Below are 17,744 nucleotides of genomic sequence, written 5' to 3' on the forward strand. Positions count from 1 at the left end.
ACCCGAATTTAAAAGAAGTAGTCAAGGAAATCATTAAATTCCTATATGCTGGAGTTATCTATCCTATTTCGGATAGTAAATGGGTAAGCCCCGTACATGTTGTACCCAAAAAAGGAGGTATTACAGTAGTGAAGAACGAAAATGATGAACTCATCCCGACCCGTACTGTTACTCGACATAGGATGTGTATCGACTATAGGAAATTAAATGCCGCTACTAGGAAAGATCACTTTCCCCTGCCCTTTATTGATCAAATGCTGGAGCGTTTAACCAATCACCAGTATTATTGTTTTCTTGATGGATATTCCGGATTCTTTCAAATTCCCATACATCCGGATGATCAAGAAAAGACAACCTTTACATACCCCTATGGAACGTTTGCGTATCGCAGAATGCCATTTGGTCTTTGTAATGCTCCCGCCACCTTCCAACGTTGCATGATGTCAATCTTTACAGATATGACCGAGGACTTTATGGAAGTCTTTATGGATGACTTTTCAGTCTACGGATCAAATTTTAAGAGTTGCCTCGATAATTTATGCAAGGTATTGGAAAGATGCGAAGAAAAGAACCTTGTCCTAAATTGGGAAAAATGCCATTTTATGGTTAACGATGGCATCGTGTTAGGACATAGGGTTTCCGCCACTGGTATAGAGGTAGACAGAGCTAAAATCGAGGTGATGACCGGTCTACCAGCACCCAAAAATGTAAAAGACGTGCGAAGTTTTCTCGGACACGCCGGATTTTATAGGAGGTTTATACGAGATTTTAGCAAAATCGCTAGACCTTTAAATAACCTCTTGTGCAAGGAAATAAAGTTCGACTTTACCCCAGAATGCATGAAAGCTTTCGATGATTTAAAAAAATCCCTTATAACTGCCCCCGTCGTTCAAGCCCCCGACTGGAATCTCCCTTTCGAGATCATGTGCGATGCGAGTGATTTTGCGATAGGAGCAGTTTTGGGCCAAAGGAAAGATGAAAATCTGCATGCCATCTACTATGCTAGTCGTACGCTTGATGAAGCGCAACGGAATTATGCAAGAACAGAAAAAGAACTACTCGCCGTAGTTTATGCATTTGAAAAATTCCGTCAATATTTAATTGGCACACATGTGATAGTTCACACTGACCACGCTGCCATTAAATATTTGATGCAGAAGAAAGATGCAAAACCTCGACTCATACGCTGGATTTTACTACTCCAAGAGTTTGATATTGAAATTAAAGATAAACGAGTAGTAGATAATGGAGTCGCTGACCATCTCCCTCGAATCAGTATAGAAGATAACGTCCCAATAGACGATTTCTTCCCAACATAGAACGTTGCACACATAGGCACATCTGTCGTAGGTCAAATATCTCTCACCTCCGATGAGACATCGATCGATGCGAAGGAAAACATATCGATCAATTCAAGTAGTGATACATCGATCGATAACGACAATATCGCAACACCTCAAATCCCTAGTAACCACATTCACAGCACCTCGTCTATAAAAATAAAAATTGACATAACGGTCAACGTTGCGGGTGATAAGATAAATCTCACACCTAATGAAGAAACGCAACGTGAGGTGCACGCAATTGGTAGAAACTCACAAGATCGACCCTGGTATGCTGATATAGTCAACTATTTGGCAGCCGAAGTCGAACCTGAAGAACTCAAGGGATATATGAGAAAGAAATTCTTCAGAGACGTCAACTATTTGGCAGCCGAAATCGGCTGTGACCAAACGGGATTATTATTACCAGATAATATATACGTCAGCTCTATCCAGACAAGAAAGTCACATTATTGGTTTTCCTGTGCACATACCAAGTCCAGAAAGCACAATTAAGTGCAAAAAACAAAACTTCTGTCGTTGCAGAAGAAAAAAAAACTTACAAAAACTTCAGCTTCTTTAAAATAAAAAGCTAAAGTGAGATATAACAGGAATATTCAGTAATTCACACCTAATGGTGAGTTCATAACAGAAACAGCAAGGGAAGCTCTCTTAACGAATCTTCCTTTCATTCGAGGTCTTTTCTCTGCATTCAGTTTACGTACTTCGTACCTTATCTTCTTCGAAAACAATCTCGTCCTCCTCTTCTCCCTGTACCTCGAGACTCTAGCTTCTCTTCCTCCATCCCCAAACCCACTCGAGGGTAAACATCCACCAACGTGATGCTTCTGCTGATTTTCTCTAACATTTCCCCCCTTAAAACACAAAAAAATTCAACTTTAGTTTGTTAGGATTAACTTGGACCTAAGTTAAATATATAAATATAGCTATTAGCGAAACTCACTTTAGATTAATAAATAATGAGTTTATATAACATACCATGGAAACAAATGGCCAACTGCTGATATCTATGTCACGTTCTGGTGGCTCTCCTGATGTCCACGGTGGACCTTCGCCTCCCCAAGTTGATATCACCGAGTCATAGTTTAATCTCAGCATCAGAACATTCTTTTTCTCTTCCTCCTTCACCTTTACACATTCACCACTACCTTCAATATTCTTTATTACCTCTTATTCGTATGTGTTGTATACTGAGAAGTCTTCCATAAAGACTTCCATGAAATCTTCTATCATATCAGTAAAGATTGACATCATGCATCGTTGGAAAATGGCGGGGGCGTTACAAAGACCGAATGGTATTCTGCGTTATGCGAATGTTCCATAAAGGAATGTAAAAGTGGTCTTTTCTTGATCGTCAGGATGTATAGGGATTTGGAAAAATCTGGGGTATCCGTCAAGAAAACAGTAGTATTGGTGATTTGTCAATCTCTACAACATTTGATCAATGAAGGGTAAGGGAAAATGATCTTTTCTGGTGGCAGCGTTCAGCTTTCTATAGTCGATACACATTCGATGCCCAGTGACAGTTCATGCGGGAATGAGTTCGTCCTTATCATTCTTCACTACAGTGATTCCGCCCTTCTTTGGTACAACATGCACGGGGCTAACCCAATTGCTATCCGAAATCGGGTAAATGACTCCGGCGTCTAGAATTTTAATTATTTCCTTTTTAACAACTTCTTTTAAGTTCGAGTTCAGCCGCCTTTGGTGTTCCACTGGCGATTTTGAACGTCTTCTAGGTGAATCCGGTGCATACACAGATCTGGAGAAATGCCAGGAATACCCTCGAGAGAGTATCCGAGGGCTTTCCTATATTTGCGTAGTTTATTTAACAACAACGCTAGTTCTCCATTGGTCAGGTGGCGTTCACGATTACGGAGTAGGAATTTTTATAAAGAAAAGCATATTTGAGTCCAGCTGGTAGCTGTTTTAACTCATTTTTTGGTGCCTTCTCGGGATCCCATTTTTCCAAAGAAGATGGCTGTCGATCGACGGCTTCCATCAAATATCGATCGACGTTGATTTCTGAATTGTCATCCTCTATGTCATCAACGTTTGCTATTTCCATACTTGCGTCCATTAATCGCGTGTATTCTTCAGCTCTACTGGTGACACTGAATGTTTTTTCTTCACTAGATGTGAGTACTTTCTCTAGAGGATCATCTGAGTGCAGGTTTTCGAAAGACTCTTCAGACAGTTCACCGATATCATCCACATAGGAAGTCTGTTTATCGACTAAGGGTCGACTTATCATCTTATCCATGTCGAAGGTCATCGGAATATTCCCAATGTTCAGACATATTCGACCTTCCTTGACATCGATTATCGCACCTGCTGTAGCTAGAAATGGTCTACCCAAAATTAAGGGATCTTTTGGTTCATTCCGGTATTTCAGTACCATGAAATCCGTTGGGACGTTGCAATCATTGATCCTTATTGGCACGTCGTCGAGCACTCCCTCAGGTAATCTAACGGATCTATCGGCCAGAACCAGAGTTAATTTGGTAGGTTTGAACTTGTCGTATCCTAGAGATATCGCGACAGAGTGCGGCATGAGGTTTACGCTGGAACCTAGGTCACAAAGGGATCGAGGAAAATTTTTATTTCATATGTTGCAATCCAAAACGAAACTACCCGGATCGGGCCTCTTGATTGGATTTCCTCCTTGGATTATTGCACTAACTTCCTCTGAAACCATCATGACGCTACGCTCAGCGGCTGGAAAGCTGTTGGATACTATGTCTTTTACATATTTTTTTATTGAAGGCGATACCTTTACGGCATCACTCAATGGCATTTCCAACATGATCTTATCGAATGCTTTCTTGCATATAGCTTTATCCAATTCGCGCTTAGTCTGCGTCTTGTTAGGAGGGAAGGGTGGTAGGGGCCTATATACTCTTTCCACAGCTGGTTCAGCAGGAGTCGATCGTCGATCGATATTGTTTCCAGAATGTCGATAGATATTTCCCATAGCATGTCGATCGACGTTGGTTCTCTCTTGTCGATCGATTTCCACATCTTCCTCCAACTCTTCTTCCTCCTCCTCGAGGTTGATGGCTGTTTCCTCAGTGTTGGGAAGCTCCTTCTCTCGAGGGATTTCTGACTCGGTATTGGAATCATCGAGGATTATCGGGCGTGACGTATTTTCACCGTTTTCCTCAATTATAACATGTTTTCTGTGTTACTGATTTCTATCGTGCTCGGGATTAGGCGTTTTCCGATCCTTAGTAACACAGCATTAATTTGACGTTTTGGGTTCGCGTCAGTCCGCCCAGGGAGACGTCCTGCCTCTCTTTTGATGGCAGTTGCGTTTTCCGTGACTTGACCGTCTAGTCTCTTAATGTGTTCACTTAAAGCGTCGAACTTCCTTATTAGCTCACTGTACATTATGTCTATTTTTCCGTTAAGGTTAGTGGCCAATCTGTGATTTCCCGTGAAAGCTTGGTTTAGTCTAAACTTCGCTCTGCCCTGGCGTGATCCAACAGTAGCATCGTAATTTTGGGTAAAGCTATCGAGGTTAGGATACTCGTTTTTCGAAGTTCGGATATCCACGAAATCTACTTGTTGTTCTAGTTTAGATAGGGTGTCATCGTCAATTTGGTAAATCCCAAATTGGTTCCGTTCCTCAAGAGCGGAATGAAAAGAATCCAGAGATACTTTGATTTGTGCTAAAGGTGACTCATCAATTGAGTCAACTCTCCTTACTCGCTCTACCTCCATCATTTCGTAGGATCTACCCGTAGCTATAGTCTTTATCAGATGCTTCCCTTCTTCAGGGTTCCTGGTACTGAAGCTTCCTTCACGGGCTGTGTCAAGCGTGATCTGGTAGTGCAAGTTAACACCCCCGTAAAAGGTACTAATGAGTTGTGGCTCTGAGTAGCCGTGATGGGGACATTCAAGTTGGTAGCTCTTAAATCTCTCCCATGCGTTTCTGAATGATTCCCGTGGACCTTGACAGAAGGTGGAGATTTTCTTCCTTATATCCCAATAGCGCGTCTCATCGAAGAATTGATTGATGAAGATACTCCTTATCTCCTTCCAACAGGTCAGCGATCCTGTTGGTAGTTGGTCTAGCCATTTTCTGGCGTCACCTTCTAAGGAAAATGGAAAGAGTTTACAAAGATTGTATTCGTCATCCATCATATCTTCTAGATACTCGATGTGATCGTGTGGATGCTCTGAGATGGTTTCACGGAAAGGGTTTTGACGTACCATAAATAAGTATTCGAGGCTATCCCCGAATTTCTCGGTACCATCTTTTGGTAATTTAATGGCGGACCTATTGGAATAGGTTCTGCCAGGGTTTAAGTAGTCTTGCAAAGGTAATTTCCATTCATGATCTCTTTTTGAGATTGAATTAATTTGAACAGGGATTGCAGTCCCCTGTTCGTTTATAATTGGGTTGTTTGCGTTGCTTAGTTGACCTTTAGGTTCTCCTAGGACTACTTTCTCATTGGTATTATTGGTAAAAGAAAACTTACCCGAACTTCGATCGATCGATGTATGATGTTTTGTGTCAACCGATATTCCTGTCGACATGTCGATCGATATTTCTCTTGCTTTGTCGATCGATATTTCTGTCGCTTCGTCGATCGATGTCCAGCCGAAATCCATGTTTTCCATCTTGCAACTCCTGTGTCAGCAGGAAAAGAGAGAAAACTTTTAGCAATTTTAGTAACAAAATCTAGATTAAATTCTAAATGTAATCTAATGGTAATAAGAAAGAGTCTCCAGCAACGGCGCCAAATTTGATATCACTCAAATTACCCTAAGGAGTGATTTATTCTCTCAAATAAGAGGTTCGGATGTAGTACTTAGGGATCGAATCCACAGAGACTCTAGGATTACACAATAGATTATGGTCTTGGAATAAATCTAGATTAAACGGTTTTAAAGCAGTAAATGGATTGGTGAGCAAGTAAATTGCTCGTTTGATTTGTTTTGAGGTTGTTAACAGTTGAGGGAAATAGCTAGACTCAGGTTTATTCTCAGGTGTGATAAGTAAAACTTAATTTGAGTATTAGAGGTTTAATAATATCAATTATTCTTGAATTCAAACTAAGGTATAATCAAATTGATTATCTAATATGGATCTCGGATTTCAACTCTCGTATGTTAATCACGATAAAGTGGCGATCGATAATTCTTTGTGAATATCGATCGATACACCTTTCAAAATATCGATCGACAGAGCTATCGCTGCGTCGATCAATACTTCTTCCAGAAAGCTTTATGGTCAGGTTTGATCTAAATTCTCTAACTCACTAGACCAACTCTCGTTCGTATCTAATCATATAGATCATTATAGTTTTTTTTCAGGTATTGAGTCACGCAATGGCTTGATCCCAATTAGTCCTAAGATCTAAGTTTTAGGCTGATCAATCCTAAACTTAGCTTTAAGCATAACTAGTTAAAAGAATCATATTTCTAAACACCCTAACAATTATTATTGTCAGTAATACATTTATCAACCTATTGAGAAACCTAAATCTAACAGTAAGGACTACTCAGACATATGCATGGAACACATGGTTATGATGGTCTGAATAATACTTAATAAAAATGAATAAATAGAGTAAGCAACAAATGAAATAAAGCAAAGGAGTTCAAGATCTTCTCTGTTTTGCAGTGTTGATCTCTCTCTCCAGCTCTAAACTCTCTTCTTTCAATGGTAGCTTCTTGCTTCCTCCAAATTAGGTCTAAAAAGGTCTCTAGGCAAATCTGCCTCTAAAATGATACAAAACCCTAATAAATAGCCTAACAGGCGGCCAGGGACTAATGATGTAATTATTAAGACTCTTTTGAAACTTGGAATCTTCTAATTTGTTATTAACTCTCGGGTGGCTTCATAATCGATCGACGTGAGGAGTCCAACATCGATCGATATTTGGTGATAACTGTCGGTCGATACTGAGTTTTGACCGTCGACCATCCCTTGCTTCCAGCGAAGCTCAAAAGATCTCCAAATAGCTCCCAATACATCACTTTCTTCCAGATAGTACCTGAACCTGTAATTACTCTAAATAGACTCTATATAATAATAATATATCTTAAAATACTCATAAACCATGGTTAAAAACGGGTAAAATCCATGGTCTATCAAGCTGCGACTCAACTAGGTTTAAGGTTTTAGGTCGCCGGAACTAGGTAACTCGCTGACAGCCTTTGCGGCAAAAGCTTTTATAATCTCTTGTAATGATCGTAACGCTCTTACGCAGATTCGAAATAAGATCTACTATTTTCTCTAAATTTGTTTTGTTATCTTTTCATATTTTCCGCATCTATTTGGTCACTTGTCGTTGGCCCCGCAGAGATCCGGGACCTCTGGGAAATTAGGGTTTTCCTAGTTTCCTAATTTAAACGGAAATCGACAGTGCGAATTTCGGTTCCCACAGTTTGGCGCTAGAAGGAGGGGGGTTACGGATTACTCTTACTCATGACCACAAAACGCTTGATCGAAACGATGTCTGGATATATGAAAGATAAACTCGCAGCACTGACTGCTCCTATGGTCAACGCTTACGGAAACACCGCCGTGTTCAACAAAATCGAAAAGTTCTTCTTATTACCGAGTTGGAGAAATCTCAGCGTATTAGGGTTTGACCAAAAGACTTTCCGAAAACTTGAAAAATAAAACTTGCTCTCCCAGAAACTACGGAAAAACCATAGGTTACTCGCGGAAAAACCTTAGATTACTCGCAGAAAGAAGAAGAACATGAAATCGGGTACACAACCCCCACTGCTGTACTTCTTCTTGATAACTTTCGGAGAAACAAAGTTGATTTCTTAAAAATCATTCGAAACCTAAAAACGGTTGACGGAGACGAAACAATGCAAAACGGGAGATCGTTTCCCTCACTGCTAAAACGTTTTCTGTAACCTAAGGTTTCATAAAATACTTAAGACTCGCTTCCATGTTAACATAAATCGTCGAATTCGAGCTTATTACGGAAAAATTACTCAGAACTTCCTCGGATCAATCCTGCAGAAAACGAGAAAATTTCTGATTAAGTTGAGTCGCAATAAATTAAGCTCGTCACAGCCAAAGTTTATGGTACTTGAACCCAGAAACTAAAGTTGCAGAAGAGCCGCAAAACATTACTTTTCCGAAAAAGGGCTCTTCCACAGCCGAACTCGAAAACATGTTTACGAAACAGCTTTCGTAAAATTAAACTCATATTAGTTTTGCGGAATAGCTTTCTTAAAATTAAGCTTGACAACATTTTACGAGACAACTTTCGTCAATCCGAACTCGAAAACATGTTTATGAAACAACTTTCGTAAAATTAAACTCATAATAGTTTTCCGGAATAACTTTCGTAAAATTAAGCTTGACAACATTTAACAAACTGCTTTCGTCAATCTGAACTCGATAACATTTTACGAAACATCATTCGTAAATTAAACTCAGGAACATTTTTTACACAGCTTTCGTAAAACTAAAATAATGACATTTTGCGGAATAACTTTCATAAAAGCTTGACAATATTTTCCGAAACAGCTTTCGTAAAATTAAACTCGAAAATGTTTTACGGAACATCATTTGCAAAGTGAAAAGAGTCAATATTTTATGATGAGACTTTCGTAGAAAAATTGGCAGCATCTATGAAATGACCGCATCAACGTATCATCAAAACTCGAGTTAGACCAGCCAGTGCCCTAACCAGGTCGCTACATAACAACCTGTCAGGCCTCAAAAAGGTCCTCCTTTGCGTTCTCTTTTGAATCCTCATCGAAACATTTTTCGTTTCGTCTCAATTGGAATTTCCGTTGAGATTTTACGACGAAAACAAGTTAGACTCCTCTAAACTTCTTGGCTTGCTCCTACTCACTACATAGCGACCTGTCAGACCTCAGACTCGCTACATAGTGACCTGTCAGGCCTCAAAAAGATCCTCCTTTGCGTTCTCTTTTGAATCCCGGTCGAAACTCTTTTGGTTTCGTCTCAATCAGAGTTTCCGTTGAGATTTTACGACGAAAACAAGTAAGACTCGTCTAAACTCCTTGGCTTGCTCCTACTCGCCCTTACCTCCATCTTTGCGTTCTCCTTCGAATCTTGATCAAAACCTCTCTTGTGTCGTCTCGATTGGAGTTACCATTGAAACTTTACGATAAAAAACTGCAAAGACTTGTTTTCTCGCATGAATTCAAATTAATCGTATAAAACGGCAACGGTTAACTTAACACCTTAGCCGCCTCAACTATATGATTACGTTGAACCTTTTTATAAAAATTGACGTCGTATCTAAGGAGAAGATAACAGTCAAGTTCGGAAGATAAATGTCAAGTTTCGAAGGATAAACACCAATATCGAAAATGGCGAACATACACGAGAAGAGGAAGGGGAAATAAGCAAGCAAAACTGAGAAGAGACAAAACTGCATCTCCGAGAACACTAAGGTATGTCCGACTTGTTTCAAGATCAAACTTGGAATTTTCGTAGGAAGGTACTGAGCAATAAAACGCTTTTGAGACTGCCATCGAATATTAAGGAATTTAAAACTTAGGTGGATAGTCTAGTGAATTAAGTCATAGGCAATTTTTCCTATTGCTCTGGCAGATCTTGCTAACCGATCTAAACTCTCGCAAAAACGAGAAACGATTGCCACGCATACTTAGCTCGCTTCCCAAAAAAAAAGAACTAGAGACACGCACATCGTCTTAAAATCGGTTCTTTCCAAGCAACTTTCTTAAAAACCGACATATTCCAAGTTGTCAACCTGAAAACCACCAAGTCGCAATCCTAGTGTCGTCTTCAAACCGACCCGGATTGTCGGTCATTCTATTCCTCGAAAAAAAAGGGAGGGAGTAGGTATGTCTAAACGCCAACAACATATCTAAAACATCACGAACATAATCTTGAGGACTATACAGCAACGCTTATAGCGATCATGCGTTTAGAAAACCCGTACCAATATCAAACTAAAACTTGACGATTAGCCAAAGTCTGGAAGACCCTTTCGACTTAAATAAAATGAGTTTCGTATAAAAGTCAAAAATTATACGAGAAAATCTTCAACCACCAGCATTGAATTCAGTTTCCGTTGAACCTAGTAAGTCACGGAAAAGAATCGAAAAAATTTCTCACAACTATATCATAACAAAATAACCTTTGGTAAAACTCCATGAGTGATTCCAAGGAAATCTCACCAAAGATCGAAATCAAAGCAGAAACGCGTCCCGTAAAATCTGTGGAAACATCGCTACTTTGACATATCCGATTTACTATCATTGTAGAGCGCTGACTTCTAAGTTTCACTTCCCTCTGATATATCCGAGCAGGAAATAACCTCGAAACTGACTCTGCACGGGTTCTGGGTCGAGACTCTTAGGCTTCGTCTCCCTCGGATAAAAAGGAAACAATTTTCATATGACTAAAGGAAACATTATACGAAATATCCGTCGTATAACTGAAACCTAAAGCAAAGATCGTTTTCTACACCCATGGGCCATCTTAAAACATGAAAGCTCCGGCTTACTTGGCCTATCAATCTCGACAAACGCCCTTTGGCCCTCGGTTAACTACGCCTTCCCGTAAAGGCCGAACCAGAATTCGGCATCCCTTTAAGGAAAAATCGTAAACTAACACGGCCTTGGTGTTAACACAAAAGTGCCATGGTTTAATCCTTTACCAACAACGTCCTTGGCTATAAAGCTGAGCACAGCCTTCTTGCAAATCCAAAACAATTGAGCGACCACCGCTCCAATAACTTGACGGCTAAACGGTAATCCGCAATTTGTCTTGAAACGCCAAGTAACGATTACACAAACAATTATCGTATGACCCAGAAACGTAAATCATACGATAAATTCGTCATAACAAAACTCAGTCCTAACAACCAAACAGTTAACGGAAAGGTTGAACTTGTCAAAAATCGACCAAGTTCCATATACTACGATTCACTTTAAGCCCGATGTGTTTTACTCGTAAAATGCGGCATGTAAGGAAAACTCGTAACAGAGCTCCTATAGCTATACGAAACATCCTCAAATATACACGAAAGAAATCTCGGAAGGCCAACACCTCACAAGCACAGTATAGGAGGATGCCTCTTTCCGGGGACAAATTTACCCAACCCCTTGGTCCTAACTCCTCGATTGCAAATCAAATCCAAACAGGAACAACAATTTTGGCTGCGAACATCCGTAGACAAACCAAAATGTTTCTCAAACGCAGGGTTAAGACTAAACCCTTGCAATACCACATAACATCTTCAAGCCCACGAACATTTCGAGCACGAAATGCGGCATACGAAAGAGAAACCAATCTTCAGCATTGCGAGACGTCGCAGACACTTGAAGAAACATTTTTCGACAAAAATACCTTCCTCGATAAAAACACCATCTTGGAGGACCAAACAATCATACGCACTAACACCCTCTTAAAACACGTATCCTTCGCGAAGATTCAAAAACGGTAATATCTACCAATAAGTTTGTTGCTGATCACAACAAACTCTTAACAGTCCTATACAGACTTAGCCATCTCGTAGAGATAGCTCTCATACACCCGACACAAGGGTAATAGCGCTATAAAATAAATCCAAAATTTTGGTCAGTACTTCCAGGAGACTTAGAAATTGTCCTTGGAGAGATGCTCGGTTCCAACCATACAAGTCATATAAGCCGAGAACCAATCGCGGACTTTAAATTGGTATGGAATCAGGTTGAAACTGTAACGGGATACGTAAGCCGAATTAGTCATCGCACCCCCTAAAACCAGAAGTAAGCCTAGGTCTTGCCCTAAACCCAGCACACTGGTCTCTAACATCTCTAGGCATGATATCAAAAGATACGAGATCCCAAAATATGTCTCTTCGCTTGTATTCCAATGTTCATGAAGTTCCGAAAAGCAAAATTTTTGTACATTCGCATCTAAAACGAACAGTGAATATAACGATCTACAAAGAGTTAGATATGAGATGACAACTCATACTCTTCCCTCTACAATCGAACGAATACAAACATGTTACAAACATGTTCTTAAAACACGAAACACAATTTGTTAAAAAAAGTCGCAAAGCGGCTGGGATTCGAAGCCACACGCTTTCAGTCCCGAAAACATAAATACGGCCACACTTGGCCAAAGCAAACAGCCAACAAGGGTAGTTTCAAGGCCGACAAAGGTCCGATATAAAATGCCATCAACAGCAACATGCCTGATAATCTCTACATGACACATAACTAAACCGTAAATGTCTCATTGGAAAACAGATCGTAAGCATCTTAACTCCAAGACGAGCTACGAAAGGCTTGATCCCTTCGACAAGGGTACGTAGGCAGCCTACATAAGGCGCAGCCCCAATAAAAAAACAAAACAAAACAAAACAAAAATAAAAACTCTTCATTTTATGCACAAGTTTTTCTTCGTCAATGTTTGTCTACGAACTTCGTCCAACATGCCTATCTTGCCTAACTCGTCTAACCGCACGCTAGAATCTTATCAACGATCCACGATTCTAAGGGCTGGGGGGCTAACTGTTGGGGTCAAAAACAGCCACGACGAAGTTAACATCCAAATCTCCTTAAAAATAAGCATGAACATTTTTTAGGAAAGTTACTCTTCGTAAAAAGAATCTTTGCAAAGAGCTTTGCGGTAAAATCTTGTTTTAATCTCGGTTAATTCATCAAAACTAAACAACGATTGTCCAAAAGCAATGGTCAAGTATGGCCATCGGACCACGCATAAGCCACCCTCGGTCGTAACATAGCGACCGAGCACGAACACGGCTCGGTCACTATGTAGCGACCGAGCTCTAGCCAAGCTCAATCGCTACGTAGCGACCGAGCACGAACACGGCTCGATCGCTACATAGCGATCGAGCTCTAGCCAAGCTCGGTCGCAACGTAGCGACCGAGCACGTATGTGGGAGCCGAAATTCGCACCGTCGATTTCCGTTTAAATTAGGAAAGTAGGTGAACCCTAGTTTCCCAGAGGTCCCGGATATCTGAACAAGGTAGAAGCCTCGGCTATGAGAGCTGTCGGCGAGATCCCTAGTTCTAACAACCTAAGACTGCAAAACCTAGTTAAATAACAAAAACAAAAAGTTGCCTAATTACTCTAAGTGCTAAGTCTTTTGTGTGAAAAGTTTCTCCTTGTGCCTCTCGCCTAGGACTCCTTATATACTCGCTCCTAGGTCGGCTTACGCTTTTCTTCTTCTGCCCTTAAGCCGTCATAGCTTAAAAATGGAGATATTCCATTTTTCCCGATCTTCGTAATTATCTTCGAAAACTTCGTATTTATCCGCGGAAACTTGACATTTATCTTTCCTTGCGAACCAAGCATAAACCGTCCTACGGTCTATGGGCTTTTGGTTAAGAAATCGTAAGTGGGTTTCGAGTCATGTCTTAGGTCTCTTTGGGCCGTCTTTTGACTCGAAACGTTTATTACGGCTTCTTTCGATAAAAATGAACTTTTCGCGGTTTTTATCGTAAAGTTCGATTGATGACTTCAAATGACAAGAAACATGAAATGGGCTTGCCACGGTCTTCGGGAGATGGCATTAAAGAGTAGACGAGAAAGCATGGATTCGTGTCGTATCGACGTTTAAAGAAAGCACGGTTGCTACGTAGCGACCGAGCCATATGCGTGCTCGGTCGCTACGTAGCTACCGAGCTTCGCTAAGAGCTCGGTCGCTACGTAGCGACGAAGCTTCGGGGAGAGCTCGGTCGCTACGTAGCAACGAAGCTTCGGGGAGAGCTTTGGGGAGAGCTCGGTCACTACGTAGCGACCGAGCCGTGTACGTGCGTATGAGTCTGCCTCTACCCATTTTGAGAAGAAATCGGTGAGGACTAGAGGAAACACTTTTTCTTTAAATTGTGAAGAGGTCCGACGATGTCCATGGCCCAGCGCATGAAGGGATATGGTGACGTGATAGAGGGAAGAACTTCTGCTGGTTGTCGGATGGTTGGAGCATGCCTTTGGCATTTTTCGCATTTTCGTGCGAATTTCTCACAATCTCCGATCATCGTTGGCCAGTAGTATCCATGGCGTTTAATTTTCACTGCTAGTGACCTTCCACCGGAATGGTTTCTGCAGGACCTAGAATGAACTTCCTCCATAACCTTTCTCGCCTTCTCTCCTTCCAGACAGGTCATGAGTGGTCCGGAAAATTTTCATTTGTAAATTTCGCCGTCGACCGTTACGTAACGCATGGCCTGCATTCGGATTTTGCGGGCCGCCCATTTTTCTGGAGGTAATTTTCCGTCGGTGATGTAGGCTCGAATCGTTTGCAGCCATGGGGTATCGTAGCCGTAATCGGATTGTTCCGGTTCCGGCTGTAGTGCAACTTCCTCTACCTCGTCGTCTTGATCCCCGATGATGTTGACGACGATTTGTGGTCCGATACTTGGGTGTTCGATGAATTCGACCGGAATTACTCTTTTAAGACCTGGGTCGGAACTTGACGCCAGGGCCGCGAGAGCATCGGCCTGGACGTTTTCGGAACGGGGGATTCGCATAAGAGCGAAGCAGTCAAATTCTTGGGCTAGATTTTGGACTAGTTTGAGATACGCGTCCATTCTTTCGTCCCGTGCTTCATATTCTCCGCTATATTGACTTGCAACTAGCTGGGAATCACAGTAGGCGTGGATGTTGCGTATCTTCAACCCGTGAGCTAAACGCAGCCCTGCGATGAGTGCTTCGTACTCGGCCTCGTTGTTGAGGCATGAAATTCCTGCCTAAACGACTGTTCTAAGATCTCTCCAGTCGGAGACGTGAGGCGGATTCCGATGCCCGTTCCTTGCTTGGATGAGGATCCGTCGACGTGAAGGAGCCAGGTCGAATTTGGTTCCTCGTTGGTTACGGTCCCCGTTGGTAGTTCGACTAAGAAGTCTGCGAGTACTTGGGATTTTGCACTCATTCTTGGTCGGTATTCGATATCGTACTCGCTCAACTCGACTGCCCATTTGGCTAGTCGGCCCGACTGACTCGGTCTATACAAAATTGTCCGTAGGGGAAGGTCGTGAGGATGACGATCGTGTGGGATTGGAAATATGGCCTTAGCTTCCGCGCCGATGTTACGACTACGCATGCTAATTTTTCCATTATTGGATACCTGGATTCAGCGTCCAGCAAGGTTTTGCTTATATAGAAAATAGGTTTCTGTTCGCCGCGCTCTTCCCTGATCAGGACGCCGCTCACAGATGTTGCCGATACCGCAATGTATAAGAACAAAGGTTCTCCTTCCACGGGTTTTGCGAGGACTAGAGGAGTAGCTAAGTATCGTTTCAGCTGTTGGAAAATGTTTTTGCACTCTTCTGACCTTTCGAATTTTTTATTTCCCCGTAGGATATCGTAGAAAGGTAAACACTTGTACGTTGACCGTGAAATGAATCGGTTAAGTGCTGCGACTCTACCGGTCAATCTCTGAACTTCCCGCTTATTCTTGGGCGAAGCCATCTCGATCAATGCATTGATTTGTTTCGGATTAGCTTCGATACCGCGGTATGTCACTAGGTAACCGAGGAACTCTCCCGATGCTACGGCGAATCTACATTTTGCCGGGTTAAGCTTCATGTTATGGGAATTTAGTTGTGCGAAACATTCCTCAAGATGTGATACGTGATCTCTTGCCTGGAGGGATTTGACGAGCATGCCGTCGATATAGACCTCCATCGTTTTACCGAGTTGTTCGGAGAACATACGGTTCACGAGTCATTGGTAAGTTGCACCGGCGTTTTTGAGGCCGAAGGGCATTACCTTGTAGCAATAAGTTCCGCGATCAGTAATGAACGCAGTCTTCTCGCGATCGTCGGGATTCATCATAATTTGATTGTAACCCGAGAAGGCATCCATGAAAGATAGAAGTCCGTTTCCCGCTGTTGCTTCGACCAGCCGATCAATGTGCGGTAAAGGGAAACTATCCTTTGGACAGGCTTTGTTAAGGTCAGTAAAGTTCACGCAGACTCGCCACTTTCCGTTTTTCTTCTTGACCACTACAGGGTTGGCGAGCCAGTCTGGATATCTCACTTATGTTATCGATCCAACTTTAAGCAATTTCTCGACCTTGTCGTTCGATGCGGAAGCGCGTTCGGGTCCCAGCTTACGTCTTTTTTGTTTGACTGGTTTGAAAGTTGGATCGATATTCAGTTCGTGACATGTTATGTTAATGTCGATCCCTGGCATATCCTCCACAGCCCATGCGAAAGTATTAAGGTTCTTTTTCAGACAGGTTATGAGTTATGTCCTCAAGGGCTCGCGGAGATTGGCTCCGATCTTGACACACCATTTTTGGAACGCTTAGTCGAGATATACCGTCACCACGGGTTCGCAAGTTGGTTCGCGTTTTTCATCTAGGCCACGATTTTATGGGATTGCCAGAAGAGTTTCGCTAAATCCTGACTTCGAGTGTTTTTGTCGGAAGCCATTTTCTTCTCCTTTCTAGGAATGGTTTCGTGGTCTGGCCTGTTTCGTTTTTGTTCTGCTGCGAAACACACCCGCGATACTCTCGGATTTCCCCATATTACCTCGATTCCGTTAGGAGTTGGAAATTTGAGGCAAAAGTGGTACGTTGATGGGATCGCGCGCATGGAATTCAACCATGGTGTTCCCATGATAACGTTGTACGACGCGGGACGGTCTACGACTAGAAACTCTATCACGGTCCCAGCTTTGACTGCGAGATTAATCGATCCGAAAGCTATGGTGGTTTCTCCCGAGAGTCCCAATAGTGGGCTAGGATTTTCCACAATTTCGGATGGATCGATCTCCATCTTCTCGAGAGTATCTTTGAAGATGATATCAGCCGAACTTCCAGTATCGATTAATACCCTAGCGATATCGATGTCACGAATCGTTAGCTCGATAACAAGGAGATCGTTACGAGGTTTGGCATGATCGACCGTTGCTCACCCCTTGAACGAGATTTTGCATATCGTTTCTGATCGTTGAGTGGATTTTGCGGGTTAGATTGATCCGTACCCCCCCCCCCCTCCTTCTAGCACCAAACTGTGGGAACCGAAATTCGCACTATCAATTTCCTTTTAAATTAGGAAAGTAGGAGAACCCTAGTTTCCCAGAGGTCCCGGATATCTGAACAAGGTAGAAGCCTCGGCTATGAGAGCTGTCGGCGAGATCCCTAGTTCTAACAACCTAAGACTGTAAAACCTAGTTGTGTCGCAGCTCGAAATAACAAAAACGGAAAGTTGCCTAATTACTCTAAGTGCTAAGTTTTTTGTGTGAAAAGTTGCTCCTTGTGCCTCTCGCCTAGGACTCCTTATATACTCGCTCCTAGGTCGGCTTACCCTTTTCCTTTTATGCACTTAAGCCGTCATAGCTTAAAAATGGAGATATTCCATTTTTTCCGATCTTCGTAATTATCTTCGAAAACTTCGTATTTATCCGCGGAAACTTGACATTTATCTTTCCTTGCGAACCAAGCATAAACCATCCTACGG

At 42.0% G+C, this 17,744-nt stretch overlaps 3 protein-coding genes across 3 annotated transcripts; all 3 read right to left on the bottom strand.

Moving 5' to 3' along the window:
- Positions 1–1,771: 1,771 nt before the first annotated feature.
- On the bottom strand, positions 1,772–2,542 carry LOC106398929 (zinc finger protein CONSTANS-LIKE 16-like). The gene is made up of 2 exons (XM_022698282.2): positions 2,322–2,542; positions 1,772–2,197 (listed from the first exon to the last, which is right to left on the bottom strand). The coding sequence occupies exons 1-2, from the start codon at positions 2,439–2,441 to the stop codon at positions 1,940–1,942; spliced, it is 378 nt and encodes a 125-aa protein (XP_022554003.2). The 5' UTR covers positions 2,442–2,542; the 3' UTR covers positions 1,772–1,939.
- A 656-nt stretch (positions 2,543–3,198) lies between these two features.
- LOC106363332 lies at positions 3,199–5,561 on the bottom strand. Its single transcript, XM_022697856.2, has 3 exons — positions 4,532–5,561; positions 3,978–4,445; positions 3,199–3,914 (listed from the first exon to the last, which is right to left on the bottom strand). The coding sequence occupies exons 1-3, from the start codon at positions 5,559–5,561 to the stop codon at positions 3,199–3,201; spliced, it is 2,214 nt and encodes a 737-aa protein (XP_022553577.2).
- An 11,079-nt stretch (positions 5,562–16,640) lies between these two features.
- LOC125591811 lies at positions 16,641–17,060 on the bottom strand. Its single transcript, XM_048766671.1, has one exon. The coding sequence runs from the start codon at positions 17,058–17,060 to the stop codon at positions 16,641–16,643; it is 420 nt and encodes a 139-aa protein (XP_048622628.1).
- Between the last annotated feature and the right edge of the window lie 684 nt (positions 17,061–17,744).

Source organism: Brassica napus, chromosome C8, assembly GCF_020379485.1.
Source record: "Brassica napus cultivar Da-Ae chromosome C8, Da-Ae, whole genome shotgun sequence".
NCBI lineage: Eukaryota > Viridiplantae > Streptophyta > Magnoliopsida > Brassicales > Brassicaceae > Brassica > Brassica napus.